This window comes from Fukomys damarensis, unplaced genomic scaffold (assembly GCF_012274545.1).
Source record: "Fukomys damarensis isolate Sample0158 unplaced genomic scaffold, DMR_v1.0_HiC HiC_scaffold_14, whole genome shotgun sequence".
NCBI lineage: Eukaryota > Metazoa > Chordata > Mammalia > Rodentia > Bathyergidae > Fukomys > Fukomys damarensis.
The window spans coordinates 16,174,197-16,189,330 of NW_022900926.1; the positions used below are offsets into that span (position 1 = coordinate 16,174,197).

At 39.8% G+C, this 15,134-nt stretch overlaps 1 protein-coding gene across 8 annotated transcripts in view; it reads right to left on the bottom strand.

Annotated features, from left to right (window-relative positions):
• Window positions 1–15,134, bottom strand: part of Zc2hc1b (zinc finger C2HC-type containing 1B) — a 69,299-nt gene that overhangs the window by 35,706 nt on the left and 18,459 nt on the right. For 5 of the 8 annotated variants that reach the window (XM_010626615.3, XM_010626620.1, XM_010626623.1 and 2 more), the window contains exon 6: window positions 11,556–11,664. In XM_010626615.3, coding sequence (XP_010624917.1) covers window positions 11,556–11,664 — 109 coding nt within the window. Of the gene's footprint in view, window positions 1–105; window positions 198–1,668; window positions 1,715–1,774; window positions 1,970–11,555; window positions 11,665–15,134 lie in introns of those variants that run through there. The other 3 variants (XM_010626618.1, XM_010626619.3, XM_010626617.1) reach the window with 3 other exon arrangements.

Below are 15,134 nucleotides of genomic sequence, written 5' to 3' on the forward strand. Positions count from 1 at the left end.
TTTTTGCTTTAAAAAGCTGATGCTTGCCGGCAATAAACGTCGCCTTGATCAGACTCTTGTCTTGGCGTCCTTCCTTTCTCTCTGCCCCATCTCCACCCCGCTGCTCTTTCAGGTTTGAGGCACTGCGGGACAGTGCTCTGCGTCGCAGGCTCGCGACAGAGTAACAGCAAGACACAAACTTTCAAAAGAGCGAGAATCTGGAAAGCAGCAAGAAAAAAGCAATGTGTCACGTAAGAGGCAGCCTTAATGACACCATCAGCAGTTTTGCCATCAGGAACTTTGAAGACCAGAAAATAGTGGACCAGTAAATTCAAAATGCTACAAGAGAAAATAAACCACATGACAAGTGCATACACGGCAGTCCTGCAGGGTGAAAGGAGAGGACTCTAGGCAGTGACTCAAGCTTTATGAGGAAATAAAGATTCAATAAAGGTACATACATGGGCAACTGTAAATGTATTAGTGTAACTTTGGCTCGCAACTCTACATTTTGCTTTCTACACAACCTAAGAGCCGTATAGGTTTCAAAGATTATTAGTTCATGTTCTTAGGCAGACAGTATATAAAAACACACTTTGGGGACATCAACAATCCAGAGGTTGGGGCTGAGCTGTTAAAGGAGCAGAGGTTTTGTATGTTCTTGAAAGTAAACTGTTATGAATTCAAATTAGAGTGTTACAACTTTGAAATGTAACTCCCATGATAATTACAAAGAAAAATAACTGTAGAATGTACACAAAAAAAGTAAGAAAGGAATTTGGATATTTCATTGGAAAAAATCGATATAAATGAAGAGAGTAATACAAGAAATGAGGAATGAAAAAAGCAATATGGAATATAAAAAGTAAATAGCAAAATGAAAGGCATCCCTTCTCATCAGAAATTACTTTAAATGCAAATGGGTTAAACTCTCCAATCAAAGACAGAGATTGATAGAATGACCCAGCTGTATACATGATCTATAAAGACTCACTTCGCAAGTTCAATCCCCATACCAAAAGGAAACAAAACAAAAAAAACACTCACTTTAAATCCAAAGTCACAAATAGACTGAAAATGAAAAGATGGAGAAAAAAATATAACACGCAAATATCAATCAAAAAGAGGAGTGGCCATATGAATATTGGATAAAATAGATTTTAGTTAAGTAAAAAGGGAAAAAAGGCCTCCGTCTCCTCAGCCCTCCTCCACAACAGAGGACGCTGCAGGCTGGGAGCAGACTTCACTGTTGCTGTGCTGGCAAACACAGAGCCACCCAGAACTCTGCTCCCGCCCGGACAGAAGGACCTTCAGCACCCCCCACCCCGTTTTCTGTGCTTCTTTTCTTTCTCTGTGTTGCATTACAAAGTTGGGACCAGCGGCTTGAGAAAGACACAGATGCATGAAGGATCTGGAGGGACTAGGAGCAGCCCTGGCCCGTCCTTGCCTGAGGGCACTACAGCAGCCCAGCTAGGCAAGGAGGCTTGGATGGGTCAGAGAGAGAGACATCCAGAAAGCTGCTGGCTGAAGACCGGCCCCAGCTCCTACAAGATCAAAGTCAACCCAGACTCGACAGGGATACACAGCATGGTCCTGGAACACTGCCTGCCTAGGACACTACCACAGAATTGTGGACTCCAGAGGAATTTTAGTTTTTATTTTTATTTATTTCTTTTTTCTTTCTCTGTTGTCCTGGTTTATGTTGGATTGTGTTACATAACTGTAGATCTTGCTCCTATGGTTAAAGGTACCAAAATTAATAGTTACCACAGTTCGTCAGTTTCTAGGCTGTGCTTGAGGTTATTGATATTGCTAATTGTACTAGTTTAGCCAGGATGTCCTACCTGTTGTATTTAGGTGTTCTCCTTTGTATAACAACACTGAGATGGTCTGGGGCCATAATCATCACCAGAGTCCAGTATCAAAGGACTGGGTACTGAGCCAAATAAATAGCAATTTCTGATCCTTAATAAATTAGGAATGTAGGATCCTGCGGCAGACAAAAAGACCAAAAATCACATATGCCCAGAAGACATCTCTGAGAGTCATTTCCTAGAGAAGCCTTGATACTAGTGATAAAGCTATCTGTCATAAGAAATTTACAAGCCTCAACACAGAAAACAAAATAAAATTTAAAAATAGAAAATGACAAGATACAGAAGCAAAATGCAATCCTAGACCTCCAGCCCACCTCCAGGAGGCATCTAAGAATCTGTCCCTTTCTTCTGTTTGTCATCCTGTTAGAGTACAGGTTCTCAAAAGTAGATACCAATGATCTTCTGGATTTTTATAGGATCCATTGTGATTTTGCCTATTTCATTCCTAATTGCATGAATTTGAGTCTTTCCTTTTTTTTATAAGGTTGGCTAAGGGTTTATCAATTTATTTAATCTTTTAAAGAACCAACTCTTTGATTGATTGATTGTATTGTTTTCTTAGTCTCGACTGTATTAATATCTCTTCTGCTCTTTACAATTTCCTCCTTTGAATGAGCTTTGGGGTTGATTTGTTCTTCTTTTACTAGACATTTGAGACTCAATATTAGGTTGTTTATTTGAACTCATTCTGTTTTGTTTTCTTTTCTTTTTTGTTTTTCTCCAGTACCAGAGATCTAACTCAGGATCTTCCGCTTGTGAGGTGGGCACGGCACCACTGAGTTAAATGCCCAGCTCCTTCTGTTTTCTTTTTTTCTTTTTTTTTTTTTTGGTGCCAGGGTTCAAACTTGGAACCTTGTGCTTGCAAGGCAGGTGGCAGCACCACTGAGCTAAATCTCTGGCCCTCCTTCTGTTTTCTTGATGTGAGTTCTGAAAACATTAGCCAGAACAGTCAGACAAGAGAAAGAAATAAGAAGATGAAAGATAGGAAAGGAAGAAGTTAAATTATCATTATTTGTGGATGGCATGATACTTTATATAGAAGATCTCAAAAATTCCACCAAAAGACTTCTAGATTTAATAACAAAATTTAGTAGCAAAACTGGATACAAAATCATTGCTCAAACATCAATAGCATTGGCCAGGCATGAATGGTGCATGCCTGTTATCCTAGCACTCAGGAAGCTGAGACAGGAGAATCGCTGTGAGTTTGAGACCAGCTTGGGATACATAGTGAGTTCCAGGGTATAGTGAGACCCTGTCTCAAAAAAAAAAAAAAAACAATCAATAGCATTCCTATACACAAACAACAAACTCAGAAATTAGTGGAATAATACCTTTCATGATAGCATCAAAAAAATTAAATACTTAGGAATCAATCTTACAAAGGAAGTAAGATATCTTTACATTGTATATTACAGTACTCTGAAAAAGGAGATCAAAGAGGATATCAGAAAATGTAAAGACATCCTTTGCTCGCTCATGGGTAGGAAGAATCAACATAGTGAAGATGGCCTTACTCCCAAAATTTTTCTGCAGATTTAATGGAAGCCCAATCAAAATATCATTAGCAGACCTCACAGACTCAGAGAAAACATTCCTAAATTTCACTTGGAATCAAAAGAGACCTAAAATAGTAAAACAGTTCTGGGCAAAAGGCAAGGCAGGAAGCATCACAGTCACTGACCTGCCGTTATACTACACTTCTGTGATTAAAAACAACAGTATTAGGGAAAAACCAGACCTCAAAATCAATGGCACAGACTAGAAAATGCAGAAAAAACCTCAAACACACTCAGGCACCTTATCTTTGACAAAGGAGCCAAACATTTTCACTGGAAGAAAGACAGCCTTTTTAATAAATGGTGCTAGAAAAACTGGCTTTCTACAAGCCAGAGACTAAAACTAGACCCATGTCTTTTACCGTGCAGTAAACTAAAATCAAAATGGATCAAAGATCTAAATATTAAAGCAGAAACATTAAATCTGCTGGAAGAGAAAAGAGTAGATGCTTGAGGACATAGGAGTACGCAAAGACTTCATGAACAAAACCCAGACCACACAGGAAATACTACAATAAACAACTGGGACCTCATCTTATTAAAAAGCTTTTGCACAGCAAGAAATCATGAACAGGGTAAAAAGGCATCCCACACAGCAGGAAAAAATTTTAACCAGTGGGGTCCTCAAAGGACTAATATATAGAACATATAAAGAGTTGAAAAAAATCAGCTGCCCAAATTTAAAGACCCAATCCAAAAATGGGCATCTGAGATGAATATACACTTCTCTGATGAAGAAGTAGAATCAGCAAATAAATATATGAAAAAATGTTTAACATCACTGGTTATTTGAGAGATGCAAATTAAAACAACACAGATTCTAACTCGCTCCAGAAAGAATGGCTATTATCAAGAAATCAACCAAAAACAAGTGCTGGCAGGGTTATAGGGAAAAAAGAACCCTTCTCCACTGTTGGTGGGAGTGCAGACTGGTGCAGCTACTGTTGAAATCAGTGTGGAGATTCCTCAAAAAACTAGGATTAGGGCCAGAGGTTTAGCTCAGTCGCACCAACGCCTGCTTGGCAAGTACAAGGTCCTGAGTTCGATCCCTGGTTCCTCATAACAAACAAACAAACAAACAAATACCAGGACTACAGGTCCCATTTGACCCAGCTGTTCCACTTTTGGGTATTTTCCCAAAAGAATTAAAAGCATCACACACAGTGATATATGTACACCCATGTTTATAATGGTACAGTTTGTAATAGCTAAATCTTGAAAACAATCCAAATGCCCATCAACTGATGAATAGATAAAAAAAGATGCGTTTTTAAAAATATAATGGAGTGCTATTCAGTTGTAAAAAAGGATAAGTTTGAGACATTTATAGATAAATGGATGCACCTCAAGACCATACTCTTAAGTGAAATAAGCTGAACACATATGCATAAATATAACATTGTCTCTCTGGTGTGAGAAACTGAAAGTGAAAATAAGGACCGAAAATAATAATATATAGAAAATAGGAAGAAATTGTTCAAAACTATACAGAATGTGAGATGCTTTGTTAATACATAAATGCTTTATACATAAAAAGTAGTTACTAGGAAATGAGCTGAGCAATAGATTAGCCAATGAAAATATATTCTTTTAAGGCTGGGTGTGATGACGCACACCTGTAATCCCAGCACTCGGGAGGCTGAGGCAGGAGGATCGCTGTGAGTTCGAGACCAGCCTGGGCTAAATAGTGAGTTCCAGGTCAGTTTCAACTACATAGTGAGACCCTCAAACAAACAAACAAACAAAAAAATATACATATTCTTTTAAGATCATGATACATAGTGTATTCTCTATGGTTATTCTCTAATAATCTTCGTTATAAAGAATTATTTTTTCATAGACTGGCTTTTATATTTTCTTTATTAATATCTACTTGTGCTACATTAAAATAAAAAAAGTTAAAACCCAACAGAATTAAAGAAAAAAATGAAATAGTCCTATAATTGGAGACTCAATTCTCCATTCTCAATAATGGATGAAACAGCCAGAGAGAGATAAGTAAAGCAATAGAAGACCCAAACCACATCATAGCTGCCTAGAGCTCACAGATTCACCCTTGTACACAGCCCTCTATCCAACAACAGCGTTATGCACACAGAACAATTTCCAGAATGGACCACATGTTAGACCATGAGTTAAGTCTTAATGAGGGTTTAAAAAGATATATTTCACACAAAGTATCTTCTCCGACCACCACAGAACGAAGCTGGAAATCAATAACAGAAGTAAACCTGGAAAAATAAAAAATTTACGGAAATTAAATGCACCATTAACCAATTAATCAGAGAAGAAGTCACAAGACAATTGTAACACTTAGAGATGAGTGAAATTAAAAATACAACATATCAAAATGTATGGACACAACAAACATCAGTGCTAAAAGGAAATTCATAACTATAACCACTGCTATGGTTTAACTCTAAAATGTCCCCCAAAAGTCTCATGTGTCTGGATGCTGATTGAGTAGACAGGGGCTCTTCTCATCAGTGGCTTAGTCTGCTGATGAGTTCATAGCTGACTTGCTATCAGGAGGTGGGGTCTGGTTAGAGGTGGCCACTGGGTGTGACCGGGAGGATGTGTTCTTGTCCCCAAATTCTCCCTCTCTTCTTCCCCTTCCTAGAAGCCATGGGTGAGCAGCTGTCCTCTAGCATGCCTTCCCACCATGCTGTTTCTGCCTTAGAGCCAGCCAACCATGGAGTGAACTCCTCTTCTCTTCTAAGTCGTGGGTGTCAGCAATGGGAAAGCCGACTAATACAAACCTTGCATTAAAAAAATAAGAAAGATCTCAAACCAACAACCCAACTTTGCAACTTAAGAAATGAGACCTTAAACCTTAAAGCTAGCAGAAGATAATAGAAAATAAAGATTAGCAAAAACAAATAAATAAATAAAGATTAGCAGAGTAAATGAAGTTTAGAATAGAAAAGTAAGAAAAATCAAAAGCTGTTTCTTTGGAAAGATTAAGAAATCGATAAACCATCAGCTACATGAAGAAAAAAGAGAAGATTTAAATTACTAAAACCCGAAGTGAAAATGAGGATATTACTACCAATTCTATAGTAACAGGATGCTACAAGAACAGTTGTATGGCAACAAGTTAGATAATTTCAATGAAATGAAAGTCCCTAAAAGATGCAAAACCAACCAAGACCAAAGTATGAAGAAATAGAAAATCTAAATAGATTTATAACTAGTAAAAAGATGAAATCAATAACCAAAAAACTAATGACCAAAAAAATAAAAAGCTAGACCTGAAGACTTTACTGGTAAATTCTACCAAACATTTAAAGAACACCCAACAATAATTCTCAAACTATCCCCAAAAATTTCTGAAGAGGAGGGAACAATTTTTAATTCATTCTATGAGGCTAGCATTACACTGAGAGCAAAGCCAGCCCAAGACTTTATGAGAAAACTACAAGAAAATATCCTTTATGAACATTTATGCAAAAATCTTCAACAAAATGCTAGCAAACCAAATCCAGCAGCATATTACAACCAAATAGGATTTATTCTTGAATACAAAAATAGTTCAACACATGAAAAATTGATGAATGTATTATACTATTTTAATAAAATAAAGGGGGAAAACTATACCATCTCAATGCACAAAAAGCATTAACAAAACAACATCCTTTCATGATTAAAAAATACTCAATAAACTAAGGGTAGAAGGAAATTACCTCAACATAATAAAAAAATATATATGAAGACCCTAAAGAGATCATATTACATGTTCAAAGACTGAAATTTTTCCCTCTATGATGAGGAAGAAGGTAAGGAGTCCTACTTTCACTTTTATTCAACACAATACTAGAATTTATAGCCAGAGCAATTAGGGGGGAAAAAAATCCATATTAGAAAGGATGTAGTAAAATTATCTCTGTTCACAGATGCTATCATCTGAAAGACTATACGTACAAAACCCTAAAGACATCAACCTCCCAAATATTTTAATCAATGAATTCAGCAAGGTAGCTGTATACAAAGTCAATACACATTCATTCCATTTCTACATACTAATACTGAACAATGTGAAAAGCAAATTATGAAAGCAATTCCATCTCTAGTAGTATCAAGAAAGAATGAACTACTTAAGAGTTCACAACGAAAGAGGTAGGACATAAGTACAATAAAAACTACAAAACAGGCTGGGCTGGGGTGGAACTCAGCCTACTATGCCCCTGGGTTCAATTCTGAGCATCCAAAAACAAACAAATAAGCAAAACTACAAAACATTGTTGAAAGAAATTACAGGCATAAATTAATTAAACATATCCTATTGTTCATGGATTAGGAAATATTATTGTTAAAATGCCCATTCTACCCCAAGCAATCTGCAGAGTCAATGAAATTCTTAACAAAATTCCAATAATGTTTTTTACTCTAATGGAAAAACCATCCTAAAATTCACATAGAATTTCAATAGCCCCAAATATAAAAAACAATCTTAGCTGTAACTTGGAGGACTTACATATTCTGATGTGAAAATTTTCTACAAAGTTGTAGTAATCAAAACAGTGTGGGGCTGGCATAAAGACAGATGAAATAAAGAGCCTAGAAATAAATTCTTAGTTGGGTGTGATGGCGCACACCTGGAACCCTGGCACTCTGAGAAGCTAAGGCAGGAGGACTGCAATTCAAGCCCACTCTGGGAAACTTAGCAACTTAGTGAAACCCTGGCTCAAAATAAAAAATCAAAAGGGCTCAGGATATAACAGGATGCAGAGGCCCTAGGTTCAATCCTTAGTATCTAAAGGAAAAAAAAAGAACAAAACCAAAAAGTCTTACATGCATGGTCAAATGATTTTGACAAGGAATCAAGACTATTTAAAGGGGAAATAATGGTCTTTTAAACAAAAGGTGCTAGAAAAACTGGATATCCACATGGAAAAGAATTTGGACTCTTATCTGACACCCTATAAAAATTCACTCAAAATGGATCAAAGATATAAATATAAAACCTACAACTATAAAACTTTTAGGAGAAAACATAGGGGTAAATGCCTGTGATACTGAATTAAGCAATGATTTCTTGAATATGACACCAAAGGTGTAAGTAACCGGTGGAAACAGAAGAAGTAGACTTCATAAACATGAATCCAAAGACAGCACCAACAGAGTGAAAAGGTATCCCACAGAATAAGAAAAAAAATCTTTGTAAATCATACATCTGATAAGAGTAATATCCAGAATATATAGAGAACCAATAAACTCAGCAACAGAAAAACAGGTCACCAATTCAAAAACAAGCAAAGGACTCCAAGAAACGATTGTCCAAAGAGGATAAACAAGTGGCTATTAAGCATTTGAGAAGATTCTTAGTATCGTCCAAGAAATGCAAATGAAAACTGCAGTCAGATACAACTTCATACTCATCGGGACAGCTACTGCCTGGGCAACAGGGAAGCTGTGTGAGGACGCTTGTGTCTGGCACAGGTTTACAGTCCCAGCACTTCAGAGCCCGAGGAGAGGAGAAGCTTGAGTTTGCAGGGGTGAGCTTAGGCTACACAGGAGATTTGTTTTTTCAAAACAAATTAAAAACAGATAATAAGTATTGATGAGATGTGGAAAATGGATTTTGCGTGTTCTTGGTAGAAATGTCAAAATGGCATAGTTAACTATGGAAAATATCATTTCTCCCTCAAAAAAACTAAAAACAGAACTGTTATACAATCCAGCGGTTTCGCTACTGGGTATATGCCCAAAGGAATTGAAAGCTAGATTTCAAGGAAGAAAATGCAGTCTTAAACAGCTACAATTATGTTTGTAGCAGCAATGTTTACAGCAGCTAAGACATGGAAACAACCAAGCATACATTGGTGGATAAGTGGATAAGCGATCATATTCAGCAATCATTAGAGAACACATGCTACAACATGGATGAACCTTGAGGACATTATGCTAAGTCAAATAACTTTTGCAGAAAGACATGCTGTGTGAATCAATCTACACAGGTACTCAGAGCATTCCAGACCATATGGAGAGAAAACAGAAGTTGCTGCCAGGCACTGGGGGAGGAAGGAATGGGACGCGATTGTGTAATGGGTACAGAGTTTCAATTTTATAAGATGAAAAGGAATGATGGCTATCATCAAGAAAACAAGTAATAACAAATGCTAGCGAGGCTTCAGGAGAATAAAGGAAACTTCTACGTTATTTGTGGGCATGTAAAGTAGTACACACATTATGGAAATCAGTGTAGAGAATCCTTCAAAAAATGAAAATTAGAGGGCTGGGGATTTAGCTCAGTGGTTCCACCTTCTGCTTTGCAAGCGCAAGGTCCCAAGTTCAATCCCTGGTACCAAAACAAAAAAACAACTAGAAATTCCGCTTGACCGAGGTATTTCCCTTCTACGTATCTTCCTGAAAATTATCACATTACAGTGATACACGCATACCCATGTGTCGCGAGCCGGCGACGCAGAGCACTGTCCCACAGTGCCTAAAACCTGAAAGAGCAGCGAGGTGGAGATGGGGCAGAGAGAAAGGAAGGACGCCAAGAGTCTGATCAAGGCAACGTTTATTGCAGGCAGGCATCAGCCTTTTAAAGGCACATCAACGGGAAACACCTGACTCCTACAGCTAATGTCAGATTTTTAACAGGAAGTACCTGACTCCTACAGATCTTTGGCTATCCGAGTTTCTCTCGTGCAGGGTCAGAAACAAGTTTAACACGTGCAGTCCTTAAAGAGGAACAAATGTTATCTTTCAAAAAGCCAGTGGGCCATGGCTGGCTTCCCACACCCATGCTTACAGCAGCAAAATTTATAATAGGTAAGTCTTGGAGGCAAGCCATAAGTCCAGTCAACAGATGAAAGGATAAAGAAAATGTGGTATTTAGACACAATGGCATATTACCCTGCCATAAAGGTTTGTAGGACAATGAATGCACCTTAAGTGAAATCAATCAGACAATAGATTTAAATATCACATGGTTTCACTTATACGAGAAACCCAAGTTATAAAGAAAGAACAAAGTAAAAGATAGATAATAGGAAGTAAGGAGCTACATCTTTCCCAAAGGGGAAGGGGATCAAGAAATGGGGGGTAAAAAAAGAGGTAAGGCGTGTTATGTACATGCACTAACTCCCCACAGGGAATGTGATCACTGTGTACTAACAAAAAGCAAGAGGAAAAGAGCTGTAAAGCTGATATTGGTGATCCTTGTGCAACATTATGAATGCATATAACCCCAGCGAATTGTACACTTTAAAGCGGTTAAGATGGTAAATGTGTCTTTTACAATAAAAAATCAGAATAAAAAGTTAAATTACAAAATACTGTATTATTGTAAAAAAACAAAATACAAAAACACAATCACCACCACCAAAACCTCTACTGGGTTCCCAGAGATGTGGGAATATTTTCAAAATATCAATTCCTTTTTTAGCCCACAACAAGCCATTTAGGAGGAGTTCAAACATTTATTAATAATAAGGCTTTTTGGTGCTGTTACTTGATGGATTGGGAGTCTAGCAGTTTGGCCCCTAATTCTGATAATATCTTCAAAATATTACTGCTGACCAGAAGTGCCACTATAGCCATGAAAGAATTCATATCGCCTCTCAGCTGAATGCTGATCATGAACTGATGACTGCTACGCTTACTAATACAGCTTGGGGTGAAGGGATACCACAGGAGATACGTAATCTAGCCTGTGTGCCCTAGAGAAAGTAACTTCTCCTTTAAGCCTCAGTTTCTCTTTCTATAAAATGTAAAGTAAGATGTCTGAAAGATGACTGTAAGTTTTACATGAAACAGGTCAGGCATATGGTCAGTGCTATCATGGAGATCATGCCTTGCTTCTACTTTGAAGAAATTGCTGATTTCTAGAAAGGACATTCTCTTTACTTTCAACACAACACCTGCCATGCAATCCTCTATTCCCATCTCTTTTCAGTTCTAGTAGACTTCAGAACAGTGATAGACTCCTGCTGCTGTGATCCAATGGGACTGTGTAAATTTTGAGGTTGTGTAATCCTGTTATATCCAGAAAGATTCCCTCTTAGAAACTATCTCTAACCTCAAACACACCAAAAACGACACCAGATGTCACTTCAATGTCTGCTGATGAGGAGTGAACACCAAAGCCAACAGTGATGCCAGTGTTTGAGAACCAAGGTGCGCTCCCACTTACCTGACTTGGTTGGGACCTCATTCTTTGCTTCCATGGCCCTGCTCTGCAGCAAAGCTCCCACAGCACGAGTGACAGTTGGTTCTTTTCTGGGACTTGCTTGTGCCCTACGCTACAGATAGAGAAAGAGACAGAGCACAGTGTTGTGACATTTAACCAGAGTCCTCTGCAGGGACAGGGGACAGATAGATATGCACCTTGCACCTTAGTCCACTGGGCCCTGTCCCTACCCGCACTGGTGCTCAAAGCCATATCTGGATTTTGGAGTTTCCATCCCATAATTGAGCCTTTGGAGTTGGTGGTGGTATTTATCCTGTGAAATTAGTTGTGATCAGAAATCACTTCATGCTGGGGTTTTAGCTCAGTGGTTCCACCACCTGCCTTGCAAGAGCAAGGACCTGAGTACGATCCCCAGTATAAAAAAAAAAATCACTTCATGTCACCAAAGATACAGTGGTGAAGCATTTTATGTTTTTCATTCACTGTAAGATGATTTTGTTTTCCAACATAAGCAGAGAAGAAAACCAGATTGGCTGGCAGCAAATGTTTTCAGCGAGGAATTCCACTGTCGCAGGCTTATCTCAGTCCCTGCGGAGCAGCAGCAGATTGGTGGTAATGGGCTCCTGAAGGAGCTGCTGACCCACCTCCTGTCCCACATGACCTGTTACACTGCCTGAGAACTCCTGCCGGAAAGCGTGGCTGTGAGATTACAGCAGGCAGTTCATCCCCACCAGAGGAAGCTATTTTTAGAGGCCCACGTTGGACTCTTTGGGTTAAGGATCTAACACACTTTCAGAGCTGATTATGTTTAAAATGGAAACACATTAAACAGCCCTCCGACCCCTCCCTTCTTGCACCATTTCTGAATGAGTGTCGCCATTCGTCAAGGCCTCAAAGTGGCGATGAGACACTTTACAGTGCGCGATAGAATTCAGAAAGCAAGCAAGTTCTCTCCTGTGTTCCCAGCAACTGCTTAGCTCTGGAAAGCAAGGAGAGAAACAGTGCCAAGCCACTGGTTACTTTTGGGACGGACAGCCAGCTCCCTTCAGGGCTAAGGAACACCTCTGTGTGCTGTTTCCCTGTGCCCTCTTCGGCCCCAGGAACGCCTGATAACCCTGTAGGAGAACCCTTGACAGAAATGGCACTGGTCCCCTGCTGCTTTACCAAGTGAAGGGAGCGTTTCACTTAAGAAACACCCACCAAAATTAGACTGAATTCAGTACCAAAGCAGGCATCGTCCTCCACAACTGTGATCGCAGACCTACGGAGAAGGAAGAGCAATGGAGGGAAAAGGGCAGATGCACAGAGAGGAAAGGTGGGAACACCCCGCGGAAAGCACTGAGCTAAGCACCTTGCTTGACGATCTGGCAAGAAACACACGCTTAACCCTACTTTTACAGGTCAAACAAAATCTCAAAGAATAGGATTGACAGTCAAATTCTAACACCTCATCACAGAATCCTGGTTCTTTCTTTCTTTGTTGAGGTACTAGGAATAGAACTACTGGGATACATCACCAGCATTTTTAAATTTTATTACGGAGTCTCACTAAATTGCCCTGGCTGGAGTTGAACTTGCCGGCTGCCTGTCTCAGCCTCCCGAGTAGCTGGGATTATAGGCGTGCACCACCACAGCCACGAATCCTGCTTTTTTGACACCACACTGTTTTCCACGCTATTTCAGGAGTAAAGACAGAAACCCTAAGACTGTATTTGTCATCACTGCTGCCTCCTAACCCACATATCTGATGCCCTCTGTGTTTACAGTACAGATTGAACACCCTAACCCAACAATCTGTAATCTGAAATGTTCCAAATTCAGAAACTTTTTGAGCACTAACTTGACTGACACAACAGTGGAAAATTTCACACCTGAAACCACGGGTTATGTTGCAGTCAAAACACAGGCAATACAAGAAATATTGCATAAAATTACTTGATTGAACACTTAGACTTGTGCCCATTCCAAGATATTGCATTATATGTATGCAAATATTCTAAAATCCAAGAGGTTCAAACCCTAAAACATTTCTGGTGCCAAGCACTTTAGATATGAGATACAGACCTCTCTTACTATCTGCCCAGGCTCTGATGCCCACTTTTCCCCTGGCGGGAAACATTTCTTTATCTTCCTCCACACACCTTGTTAGTACTGTGACTCTGGGACCTCATTTCCCGCTTTTGCTGTGGCATCTTCCTGCTTTCCCACAATCCACCTTCCCTGCTTTCCCACAATCCGCCTTGGACAATGACTACAAAAGTGGTCTTTCTGAAAGCCAATTCTACATCACTCCAGTTCCTACTGGTCAGCCAACTGACACCGCACACATGGTGACACACAAGGAGCCTGGGAGATGAGCGAACAGAAGAGCCATGGAAGCCAGAAAGCAAAGGTAGAAGCGCTGTGGGTGGAAGGGTGGGATGATGAGGGGACAACGTTCCCTCTGCTGGGCTGGCTGTCTTCATGGTGCAGGGACTCTGCCCAGTGGGTGCCTGTTTCCCTTCCATCTGAACTGGTTTGTGTTGAAGCCCCTCTGGATAAGCTGCCCACTTTGCCTGTCCCTTCCTGACCCTCAGACCAGAAGCTAGACATTTGCACATACTGCCCTTCCAACCTTCAGATCTCGGCTAGTGAGCTCTCTCTGAATCTTACATGGAAAATGTTTAGTTGTTTGAAGATGCTTAGGAAATCCCTACACGGCTCACCTCCTTGTGTCAGTTAAACCACTACATCCTGTGCCGTTTCCAAGTCTCCTCTGAGTTACAAATCCCTGATCAACCAGTACTTAGCGTGGATGGCGTGGGTTCAGTACATGGTAGATACTCAATAACTCCGAGAGAGAGGAGAGAGACAGAGGGAGAGGAGAGAGGAGGGGAGAGGGAGAGAGAGGGAGGGAGGGAGAGGCGGAGAGAGAGGGGGAGAGAAAGAGGGAGAGATCGCTCATAATCCATTGTCTATAGGGTATGCTTGTTATGGAAAGGGTCCCACCTCTATTAGATGCTAGATTTAACTGAAAGATTTCTAAATAAGCATTCTGGACCAATTTAATATTTTTCTTGGAGGCTGAGCCATACTTATGACACTAATGGCCTTTATACTATACTATGAGTTGTGTACCTGTGACTTTGATGTGTGCGGAGCTATTTGCTGACCCTGGTCCTGCCTGTGCCTATAGAACTACTGTTATCCCGCTCAGGTGGTCATTTTACTTATGTGCTCCTATTTGTAATAGTGGCTTGGACTCATCCACATACCCCCTTAACTTGCTGATTTCACTTTAATTTGTGGCTTTGAATAAAAGCCTGAAGACCCCACCTCCACAGACCAGAGTGCATGGCCCGTGGGACATCTTCCCAGGGACGTCCCATCCAGGCCAGTTCCACTCAGAGTCCTAATTCTCTGGATGGTTTAGGCTGATGATTACCATCGGATAAACAGGGTTTTATCACATCACAGAAACCCTTTTTATATATCCCAGTCTTCCTCCTAAGAAACCTATCATCTGTCTGTCTATCTATCAATCCATCTATCTTTTCTAAACACCCAAACATGCTAACTAGAAAGCAAGTCCTGCAAAGATGA